The sequence below is a fragment of the Rhineura floridana genome, chromosome 8 (genome assembly GCF_030035675.1).
Source record: "Rhineura floridana isolate rRhiFlo1 chromosome 8, rRhiFlo1.hap2, whole genome shotgun sequence".
NCBI classification, from domain to species: domain Eukaryota; kingdom Metazoa; phylum Chordata; class Lepidosauria; order Squamata; family Rhineuridae; genus Rhineura; species Rhineura floridana.
This window is the reverse complement of record NC_084487.1, coordinates 110,201,236-110,214,727: the sequence shown is the minus strand read 5'-3', so window position 1 is coordinate 110,214,727 and position 13,492 is coordinate 110,201,236. Positions and strand designations below refer to the sequence as shown.

General features: G+C 44.6%; 1 protein-coding gene across 7 annotated transcripts in view; it reads right to left on the bottom strand.

Annotated features, from left to right (window-relative positions):
• The window catches only part of SRPK2 (SRSF protein kinase 2), a 227,170-nt gene extending 221,877 nt beyond the window's left edge, over positions 1-5,293 (bottom strand). For 3 of the 7 annotated variants that reach the window (XM_061640418.1, XM_061640420.1, XM_061640421.1), the window contains exons 1-2: positions 5,135-5,293; positions 4,908-4,992 (exon numbers count right to left, since the gene is read on the bottom strand). In XM_061640418.1, coding sequence (XP_061496402.1) covers positions 4,908-4,992; positions 5,135-5,150 — 101 coding nt within the window. In that variant the 5' untranslated portion in view covers positions 5,151-5,293. The remainder of the gene's footprint in view (positions 1-4,907; positions 4,993-5,134) is intronic. The other 4 variants (XM_061640419.1, XM_061640422.1, XM_061640423.1 and 1 more) reach the window with 2 other exon arrangements.
• Positions 5,294-13,492: the final 8,199 nt, after the last annotated feature.

Genomic DNA, 13,492 nt, shown 5'->3' with positions numbered 1-13,492 from the left:
AATACAATCAACAATCCAATACAATAAACATTTTTAAAATTAAATCAGTGTAACTTAAAATGCTTCAGAGAATAGGAAGGTTTTGACCTGGCGCCGGAAGGAGAGCAGAGTCGGCGCCAGGCGTACTTCCTCAGGGAGACTGTTCCATAGTTCGGGGGCCACCACTGAGAAGGCCCTAGATCTTGTCATCACCCTCCGGGCCTCCCTGTGAGTTGGAACCCGGAGGAGGGCCTTCGTAGCAGAACGTAGTGCACGGGCCAGTTCATATCGGAAGAGGCGTTCCGCAAGGTATCGTGGTCCCGCACCGTATAAGGCTTTATAGGTTAATACCAACACTTTGAATCTAGCCCGGAAACATATTGGCAACCAGTGCAAGCTGGCCAGAACAGGTGTTATATGCTCGGACCGCTTGGTCCTTGTCAGCAATCTGGCCGCCGCATTTTGCACTAGTTGTAGCTTCCGAACTGTCTTCAAAGGTAGCCCTACGTAAAGCGCATTACAGTAATCCAAACGTGAGGTTACCAGAGCATGTACCACTGATGTAAGGTCCTCTTTACTCAAATAGGGACGTAGCTGGGCTACCAACCGAAGTTGGTAAAACGCATTCCTAACCACCGAGGCTACTTGAGCCTCAAGTGAGAGGGAAGAGTCTAAAAAGACTCCCAGACTACGAACCCGGTCCTTTAGGGGGAGTGTAACCCCGTCCAGGACAGGATATATATCCACCATCCGATCAGAGAACCCGTCCACCAACAGCATCTCAGTCTTGTCTGGATTGAGCTTCAGTTTGTTAACTCTCATCCAGTCCATTGTCGAGGCCAGGCAACGGTTCAGCAAATCGACAGCCTCACCTGAAGAAGATGAAAAGGAGAAGTAGAGCTGCGTGTCATCAGCATACTGATGACAACGCACTCCAAAACTCCTGATGACCTCTCCCAACGGCTTCATGTAGATATTAAAAAGCAGGGGGGACAAAACTGACCCCTGCGGGACCCCATATTGGAGAGCCCGCGGTGTCGAGCAATGTTCCCCAAGCACTACCTTCTGGAGACGACCCGCCAAGTAGGAGCGGAACCACTGCCAAGCAGTACCTCCAACTCCCAACTCCGCGAGCCTCTCCAGAAGGATACCATGGTCGATGGTATCAAAAGCCGCTGAGAGATCAAGGAGAATCAACAGAGTTACACTCCCTCTGTCTCTTGATGTTCAGTTGAAATCTGTAACTTGAGCCCATTATTCCATGTCCTGCACTCTGAGATGATCAAGAAGAGATCTTAGCCCTTCTTTGTGTGACAACCTTTCATGTACTTGAAGAGTGCTATCATATTTTCCCTCAGTTTTCTCTTCTCAAGGCTAAACATGCCCAGTTCTTTCAGTCTCTCCTCATAGGGCTTTGTTTCCAGTCCCCTGATCATCCTTGTTGCCCTCCTCTGAACCTGTTTCAGTTTGGACATTTAATGCAGGCATGCCGCAGATCACCTGAATGAAGCTCACTTACCACTGGAACAAGTTATAAACATTCAGATCTGGAATGGGGGGGGGCAACTATAAATCAACAAAAGTGCTAATTGGATCTCTATAATTAGGGAGATAATATTTTTTATAGAAATCTCTCAAAAGAACACTGAAGAAACTAGTGCTTTCCACCACTATCTCCAAAGTAAGTGAGAATACAAATAGGCAGTGTGCCCCATGAGAAATTCCTTGGGAAAGCAGAGAAGTATAGGGGCAAATGTGTGTATATGTGGGCTCCTGCTGGGAAGAAGGGCGGGATATAAATCTAATAATAAATAAATAAATATTTTAAAAAGAATCGATACAAGGGTGACAACATGAGGGGACCAGTGGGCTTTTAAGATGAAGGCATAAAATACAAGTTTAGAACTATTTCAGTCTCATATGCATGTAGGAGGAGAAAGTATGAGGGATAATTTTCAAGTTGATAAAGAAAACAAGACTGTTCATTTTGATACAATGGAGAGCTAGGCTACATAACTAGAGAAACCCCTGCAGAAGTTGTGGGATTAGAATATTTTTTTCCTCAAAGCAACGGGGGCAATCCCAGAAAATGTACCTGCAGGTCACATCATGAGGTAGCCAAAAAGGAGATATCCCTGTGTGGTAGAGGCGCTAGCTAAGAGGCAATAAAAAGACAGCAAGAGTGTCTGTATCTGAACATATCTCCTGCAAAACATGCTGGTGTATAACAATGAAGATGGTACAGAGAAACCATCAGGAATTATATAATAAAGCTAATGTGTGGAATAAGAGAGATATTTATTACGACTTCTAGAAATGACATTCAAGGCAGCTGACAATACAGAAAGTGTACAATAAAAATAAATGTAACAGGTCAAAAGCAATCCCCAAAGTCAAAAAATTAAACATCAAGACATAAAACAGCAATTAAAATTTGAACAGTACAGCTGGCAGATTAACTAATAGATTAAAGCAGTGGTTCTCAAACTTGTTTCCCCAGAGTCCACTTGAAACTGCTGATGGTCTTGGCGGACCACTTAATTTTTTTGTCTGTTGTAGCAATTTTAACAAAGTGTGCTAGATGCTGTATGATTTTTAATTGTATTTTTATTGCTTCTTTTATTATATTACATTTGGAATTTTATGGAATGTCAATTGTACATAAATAAAATGCAATACAAGAAATAAAAGAAGCAATAAAGATACAATTAAAATCAATATAAATACTCACTTGGGTATGCGGAGGACCACTGAATGAAGCTCGTGGACCACCTTTTAGGTCATGAACAGTGTGCCTAGAAACTAATAAGTAACACACTGCCTATAACCAGCTCCAATCAACAATCGGCAGCATTCTGAACCAGCTAAAGTTTCTGAATATTTTTCAGAGGCAGCCACATGTAAAACACATTGCAGAAATTTAGATGGGCTGTAAACTAAAGCAAGTGTTACCATGACTAGATTACACACATCTAGGAACAGGCAAAGTTGATGCACCAGCCTCAGCAGAGTAAAGATGTTCCTGGATGAGATCTGGACACCTACATTCAGAGATGGATCCAAGAGAACCCCCAAATTTTAACCTAGAGTCTTCAAGAGTGTGCTACCCTATCCATCACAGATTGAAAACATTTCTCCGATATGCCTTCCTCACAACCAGGAGCACCTCTGTCTGGTTTGGATGAGATTTCATTTGCTCTCACATAGTCCATTACCAGCTCCAGACACAGATTCAGAATTATAATCTCCTTGGTTTGAGATGCAAAGGAGAGTGTTATTCACGTAACAATGATACTTAACTCAAAGACTCCCGACAACTTCTCCCAATGTTTTCATGCAAGTGTTGAATAATATGGTGACACAAGAATGGATACCAAGGGCCCATACCCATGGTATGAAAAGAGAAATCCCATAGTGCCACCTTATGGAAACGTCCCAGGAAATAAATAGGAATATAATCTGTAGCATATTATCACTGAAATTATAGAACCTGTGACTGGGCTGTATCACTCTGAACTGCACGCAAGGGCTCATTTTACTAAATTTCCTCCATACAAAAGATGCATATAGAAAACTAGCATGTTAAGGAGAAGGCTGGGTCAGAACATCTCTCCTTGTAAAGAGGGGAAACGGTAAGTAATTGAGCACCTAAAAGTGGTAGAGTCCTGATACAACTTGACTGCTTCAGTAAGAACTAGGCCACTGAGAGTTAGGGGGAGAAACAGCAATCTGGAAGGTTATCTCATTAGCCAAATAAATATCTTATTGGAATTATTTTACTGTATACATGAAAATACATTTATCATAGAGCATGGGTTCTCAACCGGGGGTCCATGGCCAAGCTTCAGGGGGTCCATGAACTGGGCAAAAAAATCAATTTCAAATGCAATAAACTTAATTGTATTTATTTATTTGTCGGGGTCCATAGCTTTCATCAGATTTTCAAAGGGGCCTATGACCCCAAAAAGGTTAAGAACCACTGCCACAGAGGATATAGCAGTTAGTGTACAAATACAAACTACTGGCAAGGCCAACTGTATGAAACACACTTCTATCAAATACAACAAGGCACAAAACTTAAAACAGACTCATCTACTTCCACAAGCAAATCTCCCTCCCTTTTTTTTTGGCCCAGTACAGCCAACTCTATGCGGTAAGCATATACCCAATAACTAAGCAAGGATGGCCCAATGGATACAGCACTGGACTTCAAAATGGGGAAGTATCAAGCACAACAGATTTTTGGTGGGGAGAGGTCATTCTTGCTCCATCTTAGTTCCCCACAAAACCAGTGACTTAGTTCATAGAGTTGTTTTGAGCCTGAAATAAGGAAGTGCTGTAACCAGTCTTTAGCTTTAGGGGCACAGTATAACATAGTGCACACATTTAATGCATATGCCATAATATCAAGAAGGGTAGCAAAGAAACTGGGAGGCAGGGGAGACTATGAGAAAATTAACTGTCCAGGGATGGAAATAAACACATGTACATCATTTGTATCAGCAAATATACAAATCCCAGCATGACTGTGGGTAGGAAGCCTGACAGACACAAACACAGAAAATGCATCCACGTTCTAAAAAGTTCTAAAGTGACTAAATCGTGGTGAGAGGTGCACGGGGAGAGGCTGGCTAAGTCGGCAAGATTCCAAGTGTTTTCGGATGCTGTCAGAAAACACATGTCAATAAAGTGGCAGAACTATAAAGGATGAGCGGGGAAGACCGTCAGGACAGATCAGCAGCCGGTGTGATTGCACACCATCAGGCTCGGAAAGAAGTTGTGCTGGCACATAGTTGCAAGAAGACGAAGAAGAGATGTATTCCTCGGAAAGAAGATGCTGGGTGAGCGGTAGAGAGAACGAAGCCGGGTACCACATAACCAGACACACAAATAAACATCCCCCCGCTCCGGTACTCCATCATACTCACTTTTTGTGGTGTGGCGGGTGCTTTTCTTTCCTGCCGGGCGCCGCAGGATGCTTGGCTCGGCGCTTCCGGGCCTGCAGGGCCAGCACTGTTGTGCGTGAGAGAGAAAAGCGGCTTAATTAGAGCAAGCCTGTAGCTGGTGCGCACCGCCTCACGCTCAAGGAGGGAAGACCCCGCTAAACCAACCCCGCGAGCCCGCGCCAGTTCTTTTGGTTTCCCACCAATGGTACCTTTCCGGGAGTTCATCGCTCTGGCCACCTTCGTTGGGACGCCGGGTCGAGCGCCACACACGCATATACTCCTTCTAGTCGCCGGCTTCCACAGCGGGCGCTGACCAAGGAGCAGTGGCCCCTGTAACTAGACGCACATGCGCAGTTCATCCGAGCCGGGCTAGAGGCGGTGCTGCTGCGGGAGGGGTGGTAACTAGGCAACCAGAAGGAGGCCAAGAGAGGGTGACAGGTGTCCTCCGAGGGAACCCCAACTTTTTCTTCTCTTCCAAGGCGTGACTTAAACTAGGAATTCTATTGCTTGCCTGCTGTCTTCGTCCTCAAATACTTGTGTTTGGTTACAGAATGAGCAGCTGCTAAGCCCAAAGTAAAACCAGGAGTCCCTAGCTTTCTAATAGTGATATTTAGTGTGTGTGGTGCGTGAGAGAGAGATGGTACTCACGGGTACAGGCACCTCTTTTTTTGCTGCCCATGGCAGTTGTTTTGTACTGGCACCCAATGCACTTTTATCAAAATATGAGGACCTCATTTTTCACCAAAAAAAACCCCTCCACTGCTAATATTGCTTTCAAAGATGACAAGTCATTTGCAGTCCATCTTAGGGATACAGTACCTGCAATTTAAACTTCCAGTATATTCATATTTAGCTTTACAGAAGGGTGATAGCTCAGTGGCAGAGCACATGCCTTTCACGCAAGAAGTCTCAGGTTCAATTTTTGCATCTCAGGTTGTTAACAGATCTTGGGTAGCAGGATTGGGACGATCTCCGCCTATATCTTTTGCCAATAGCGCTGGGTGAGGGCATGGTCTGAATATAAGGCAGCTTTCTATGGCAATATCTAAATCCTGGAATGCATGTGGTAATCTAAACCATTCATGTGACAGTTTCTCCTACTCAAGAGCAGGTAGTGTGGAACAGCTGCATACATTTTGCACATTCTTGTAAGACCTAATTTGATTGAGTTTCCTGTGGCATGGAAACAATACAATTCAGCATGTATCACTCCTTAAACACAAATATCTTGCTGTGAGGTAGGAGTAGGGATCAGTGAATCTGTTAATTTTGATTTCTGCCAGCTTCTCATTTTTCTAACTTAAGTTCAGTTCTCCACAACAGTTTGTAATTATTATTTTTAATGAGCTCATGAAAATGCATTAGCATTTTAGTGTGAATTTCTTCTAATATAGAAATTTCATACACAATTTTGCCTAATATACACATTTTTGCAAAGCTATTTTCCCTAATACAATGCATTTTTGTATGTTTTCAATAATACATGCATTTATATGCACACTTTACTCATGTATATGCAATTTTGTACAAATTACTTGACTGGAGGACTGCACTGCAAAATTTGGAGAAGTGCACATTTCAAAGAAAGGCTTTGTTTCAGTTTGTGTATTGTTTCAGAAAGTACTGATTAGGAAGGTTCACCGTTAAATGCAAGATTAATCAATTCTGCCCCATCATAATAAACCAATATAATTTGCTGCATTTTAATTGCAACCCAAAATTTATCACCTGATAAATTATCATCCAGCATAAACTGTCACCTGAGCGAGGATCAAAGTAGTTGAAATGACAGTATATCAATGACCGTGCCTCCTGTTTTGTTTTTTGAAAGCCACAAAAGCAGCTATAGATGTCCTGATTTGGACTGGGACCACAGTACTGGGGTGAGGAGTCACCTGTGCCATTTTCCCAATATAAATTGCCTCCTAAAACTGCTGTTTGTTCCATGAGGGAAACTTACAGCTGGGCAAATAGCAGCTTTGGAGGAGTTCTGTTACAAGAAAGATATGTGGGAAAGGGTAAGCTCTCTCTCCTAGTGTATGGTCTGATCCTAGTGTATGGTCTGACCCATCCTTTACATAGAGATGATCATCCTGGTTTTGCATACTTTTTTCATCCTGTTATCAGAGAGATATAATAGCTTATCCTTTGGGCAGAGACTGCTTATTTTCCCCCCAACTCCCACTTCTGATTCACCAAGTAAACAAATCAAAATGTAAGGGTGTGGTATTCTGCTGATACAGTGGAATCATACTTGGCATTTATATGGGGCATTTAAAGTGCTCAGTGCTTAACATGCATTATTTCATGTTATTATATTATTCCATCATGTTATATTCTTCCATGTAAGATAGGTCAGTATTATTATTGCCACATTTTGCAGCGGGGGGAGAGAGGGCTGAAACACTTGTGGTTTGCCTAGCATCATCCAGAGAGTTAATAGTAGATGTGACATTTGAATCTGAGACTTCACACTTTTAGCTACTCTGGTACATTGCTATTCATATAGGGATTTGAAGGCCGGGAAAAAAATGGGGGGAACAGTTTTTTTGTGTCTGTTTTTTCCCCAAAGCTGTTTTTTCTAAAAATTGAGGTGGGAAACACAGAGAAACCCCATTACCCACCCCCCACATATTTCCAGTTTTTTCCTGGGCCTTCACATCCCTGCGTTCATATAACACAAACTACTTGAGCACAATTGCTTGTACTTAATTGAACTATAATTCTCAATTGTGGTCTGCCATAGTGATTAAAGTGGGACACATGTAAAGGCCACCTTGCATGTATAAGCAGTTGCCAAAAGCAATAACCAACTAATTTAAAGCAATGCCAGACCTTAAGGTTCAATTATCCTAAATCCACTAGTATGGGAGTAGTCTAATTAGGAACCCCATTTTCTTGTTCTTAAAGGGGCTAAATGGAATATTAATAATTGTGGCCTAAATTCGCTCTAATTTAAAAGTCATGTTATTTCAAACCAGTACTAACAAAAAAAGCATTATTAACCTAAGGTTTTAGGTTATGGGTCAGCATTTTTCCTGGATCCGTGAAGGCTACAAACTAAGGCATAATTTTCACACTAAACTCAAAATTGTCCCATTGAAATCAAAAGTTAGTAGATCCTTCCTCGAGTTGTATGTGGGTTGAAAACTGCAGCACAACATTTTATTTCTAAAGCATCTTGATGAGCAAGATTGTTCCTCCCATTCAGTCCTTGTCTTTTCAATAATGACCCTGTTTACTCTGTACGAACATGCAGACGTTACACATCTAAAGCAGTTTAATTACCACTGTGTGGTAGGCCCTGTGATGTCTAACAGAAGATTACCCTCTACAAAACTATGGTGTCTAGAGTTCCTTAGGGGAAACCACAACTATTAAATTGGCTTACAATCTGTTCAAGAGTGTCCACAGAAATATAGGGGTGGTGGTGGAAGGTCTATGAATTGTTACTACAGGTCACTGTCAACCCACCCACCATTGCATTGAGACTTTGGGGGGGGCAGTGCCTTCCCTTACCCCCACTTCCCACGCACCCTTGAATCTGTTTGTAATGCCAGCCAAAGTGTCCTTATTTTCTGCTGTTTTTCTGTCACTTTTTACTGCATCATGTAGTTGAAACTTTATATACTATTTGCCAACCTCCATTCCTTGTCTGTAAAATATCCTAGCTCACAGGCTCAGAAAAGATTTGCAACATGATGTCCACAATCCAACACCAACTTAAGCATGAAGAGGTTCAAGAGTGCTTAACTTTATGTTTGTGTCTGTTGAAAAGTGCTGTCCAGTTCCAAATGCGTTTTTAATCATCACGTGACCTTCCCATAACTTTGTTGACATAGGTCCCAATTCAAAGGGTCACATTATGTACTCTATGTGCCCTACCTTTTAGAAACTGTTTTTAAACCTCAGGGGGTTTCAGAAGAGGCTGTGGCTAAGAACAAAAAGATAAATGCTGTGTACAAGCTCCTGTGCAAACCTAAAGGGGCTGCTTGGATCATGGCCACAGGATTTGTTTACTGACTAATCAGATGAGAAGTACAAAGGAGAGTTTCCTAAATGAAGCAAAATCCTCATTAGCATGCCAGTCCAACACCCTTCTCTTCCACAGTCTCCCTTTGCTCCTCTCCCATGCCCTTTCTATGTATCTGCAGTGATGGTGAGCTTCTCTATGGGCAAATACTCAGTACCTTCGTTCAAATTGTTATAACATCAAATAATTGCAAACTTCTGTGATGTCTAACACAATTTGAATGACTAAAATGGAAGCAGAAAACTCAGTAGAAAGCAATGCTTAAATAGATTAACAATGCAGGCTAACACTCGATATAAGTCTCACTGAGTTCAGTGGGGCTTACTTGCAGGGAAGTGGATACAGGATTGCAATTTTAATAATTCCTTAATATAATACTGCAGCTCCAGTGGTATGCTGTACAGTTAAATGGATTCTTGGCGGTTTTGGGGCGCCTTTGATCGGACGAGAGAGTGGCTGGCGGCGGGTGTGAGGCGACAGATGTATTTATATTGCCCCCTATGTTCTTGGCGTTTTGGCCAGAGTGGAGAGAGGGGAGAGGTCGTGGCATTAGCAGCTGGTTCGACGTGCTCTCCATTGGCCACATTAGCGAACCAAGACGCAAGACTGTGGGGGATAACAAGGCATTTTGGCCGTTCTGGCCACGACGGGACACAAGAAGAAGAGGTCCAGCGACTGTGGGCGAGCCGACCCGACTTATTCCGGGCCAAGAAAGACGTGGGCAATTTTAAAATTTTATTGGGGGTGGGGGGCCTGCCTTATCGGCAGATGGGTAGGGGGACATGTGCAGGCCGGAAGGGAGTGCTGTGGGAGGGGTGGGGAGCCATGACATTATAAGGCTAGGCGGCAGATCCTGGAGAGGTGCGAGTGGCAGGCCACGCCAGTGTAGGGGAACAAGGGATAGATGCATTATACCCATCCCTTGTTCCGGGCCTGTCCACAACCAGAAGATAACTGAGGGATGTAAGACTCCATCCAATCTTCGACTGCTGTTGTGTAACGCCAGGTCTGTAGTTCAGAAAACATCGCTCATCCATGATCTTATCCTGGATGAGAACACAGACCTGGTGTGTATTACGGAGACCTGGCTGGATGAGGCCTCAGCTCCCATACTTGAGGCCATGTGCCCAGCAGGTTTCCAATACGCCCAGCAGCCGAGGATTGGTAGGCGGGGAGGGGGAGTGGCAGTTATCTATCGGGAATCCTTGGTTTTCACCAGACCTCCTCTCCACGAGACCAAGTTTGTTGATTGTATGTACTGGAGGTTGGGACCAAAGGGCAGTTTAGGGATTCTGCTTGTGTACCACCCACCCCGCTGCACGGCAGACTCCCTGACCGAGGTGCTCGAGGTGGTCTCGGATGTGCGGTTGCTCTCCCCCAGCTTATTGGTTTTAAGGGACTTCAACGTACACGCTGAGACCGCCCTCACTGGAGCCCCTCGGGATTTCATTGAAACCATGACTTCTTGGGAACTGCACCTAAGTAATATAGGTCCCACCCATGTAGCTGGTCATACTATTAACCTTGTGTTTGCCTCAGGAGAGAAGGGAAGTGTTCTGAAAATGGGGACTGTTTCTTCTAACCCCGTGTCATGGTCAGATCACTACCTGGTGAATATGGATTTCTCTATGCCGCATACCCTCCGCAGGGGACAAGGACCCATTAGGATGGTCCGCCCCAGACGCCTGATGGAGCCTAAGGGATTCCTGAATGCGCTGGGTGATTTGGAGCTTACTGAAGGACGCCCGGTCGAGACCCTAGTGTCGGAGTGAAATAGGGAGATCACTGGGGCGATAGACCGGGTGGCCCCGAAACGTCCTCTCCCTCTGAATAGAACTCAGACTGCACCCTGGTATACACCACGGTTACGCAGTCTGAGACAGGAGGTGAGACGACTAGAACGCCGGTGGCGGAAATCTTGCACTGAAGACGATCGGACGCTGGTTAGAGCGGCAATAGCGGCCTACCAGCGGGCAGCAAAGGCAGCAAAGAGGCAATACTTTGCTGCCTCTATTGCGTCGGCAGAGTGCAGTCCCAGGAGGTTGTTCCAAGTGGTCCGAAGCCTGGTCGGTCCAGTTGCTCAGGAACCTATGGAGCACTCTAAAGCCTCCTGTGACACATTTGCTAAACACTTTGCCGATAAAATCAAGCGCCTGAAGAGCATGATTCCGCATGCCGTGGTTACAGGTAGTGGTCCAGAGCCGGCCAGTTGCATTCCGGTCTGCTGGGATCAGTTTCAGCCTCTTCTCTCTGAGGACATGGACAAGGTGTTCTCTACTGTGAAGCCAACCACTTGCTTGCTTGATCCTTGCCCTTCGTGGCTCAATATGAGCTGCAAAGAGAGACTGGGCAAAGGGATCAAGGCAGTGGTAAATGCATCCTTGGAAGAGGGTGCAATGCCATCAGCCCTCAAGGAGGCAGTGATAAAGCCCATCTTGAAAAAGTCCTCCTTGGATCCCCGAGAGTTGAACAACTTTCGCCCAGTCTCTAATTTACCATTCTTGGGCAAGGTGATTGAACGAGTGGTGGCTAAGCAGTTACAGACACACTTGGAGGAAGCAGATTATTTAGATCCTTTCCAATCGGGCTTCAGGACTGGACACGGAACTGAAACAGCCTTGGTCGCTCTGGTGGATGATATGAGGAGGGCGTTGTATAGGGGAGAATACACATTCCTCGTCCTCCTGGATCTCTCAGCGGCTTTCGATACCGTTGACCATGGTATCCTTTTAAACCGTCTGGAGGGATTGGGAACAGGGGGCACTGTTTTACGGTGGTTCCGTTCCTATCACTCCAGTAGATATCAATGGGTAGCATTGGGGGATGAGGTTTCAGACCCTTGGCCTCTCAATTGTGGAGTGCCACAGGGTTCTATCCTCTCCCCCATGCTATTGAACATCTATGTGAAACCGCTGGGAGCCATCATCAGGAGTTTTGGGCTGCAGTGTCACCAATATGCAGATGACACTCAGCTTTATCTCTCATTTAAGTCCTCACCAGAGTTGGCTGTGGAGACCAAATGCCTGGAATCTGTAAGTGGATGGATGGGAGAGAACAGGCTGAAGCTAAATCCCGACAAGACCGAGGTATTGCTCGTGGGTGATAAGAGAAGGCTGGGAAACTTAGACTTGGTGCTTAATGGGGTGAAATTACCCCTGAAGGACCAGGTCCGCAGCCTGGGGGTCATTCTTGACTCCCAGCTGTACATGGAGGCTCAAGTTTCAGCAGTGAGCCGGGCAGCTTGGTACCAATTACATCTGGTACAGAGGCTGCGACCCTACCTTCCTGTTCATCTGCTCCCACGAGTGATACATGCCCTGGTCTCCTCTCATTTAGACTACTGTAACGCGCTCTATGTGGGGTTACCCTTGAAAACGGTCTGGAAATTGCAGCTGGTACAGAATGCGGCGGCTCGCTTGATAACGCAGAGCTGTCGCCGGGATCATATTACTCCAGTGTTGATAGATCTACACTGGTTACCAGTTGTTTACCGGGCCCAATTCAAGGTGTTGGTATTGACCTTTAAAACCCTATACGGTTTCGGCCCAGTTTATCTGTAGGAACGCCTCCAGTATCACCAATTATGCCGCCAAACAAGATCGGCCTCACGAGACCTTCTCTCGGTCCCACCGGTGAAAACAGCTAGGCTGGTGCGGACCAGAGAGAGGGCATTTTCGATTGTGGCCCCCACCCTCTGGAACTTGCTTCCTTTTGACCTTCGACATGCCTCCTCCCTGATGGCTTTTTGCCGAGCCTTAAAAACCTGGCTATTCAGGCAGGCCTATGGGATTTCTGGGGCGGATTAGTTTTTATGGTATATTAATTGAAAGATAGTTTTAGATGAATTGATGTTGATGTTGTGAATTGTTGATTGTATATTGCTTTATTGTTTTATATTGTATTTTTTATTGTTGTACGTCGCCCAGAGTGTCCGTTAACTCGGACAGATGGGCGACTAACAAATAAAATTTTATTATTATTATTATTACTTCATACACAGATCCTGCAGTATAGATTTACTATTTCTTATCATGTGTAATGGGCCAGTGGAATTCATGACTCCTTCCAACCTCCTGCAGACTGAGAAATGCCCCAAGTGCAATGCTCATGTACTGTTTGTCTCTTCTGAAATGCCAGTGACAGCTGCTTCTTCAGAACAGGGAAAACAAAAACTGTCAGCAACCAATAATGGCAACCTTAACCTTCATGATGCCAAATTCCAGCTTCCACTCCCACATGCAACTGCCTGCCCAGAGCAGGTTGGGGTATACTACAAACAGGTGGGAACTTTAAAGAATTATTGTCCATAGATTTTTCATAATCATCCAAAATTTAATGCCTTTTTCATGGCATTGCTGACTTTGGTACTTCCACAAGATGATACTGAGCCCTATTTTGCCATCTCTGGGGTCTCTGAGCCTAATGCTAATATGTTTTGTAGAGTGGTTATTTCCACTCTAACACTTACTACATGGCCATTCTTAGATCACATAAAGTTATCTTAAAGTAGGTACTTTGGCTGATGCAATGTTAG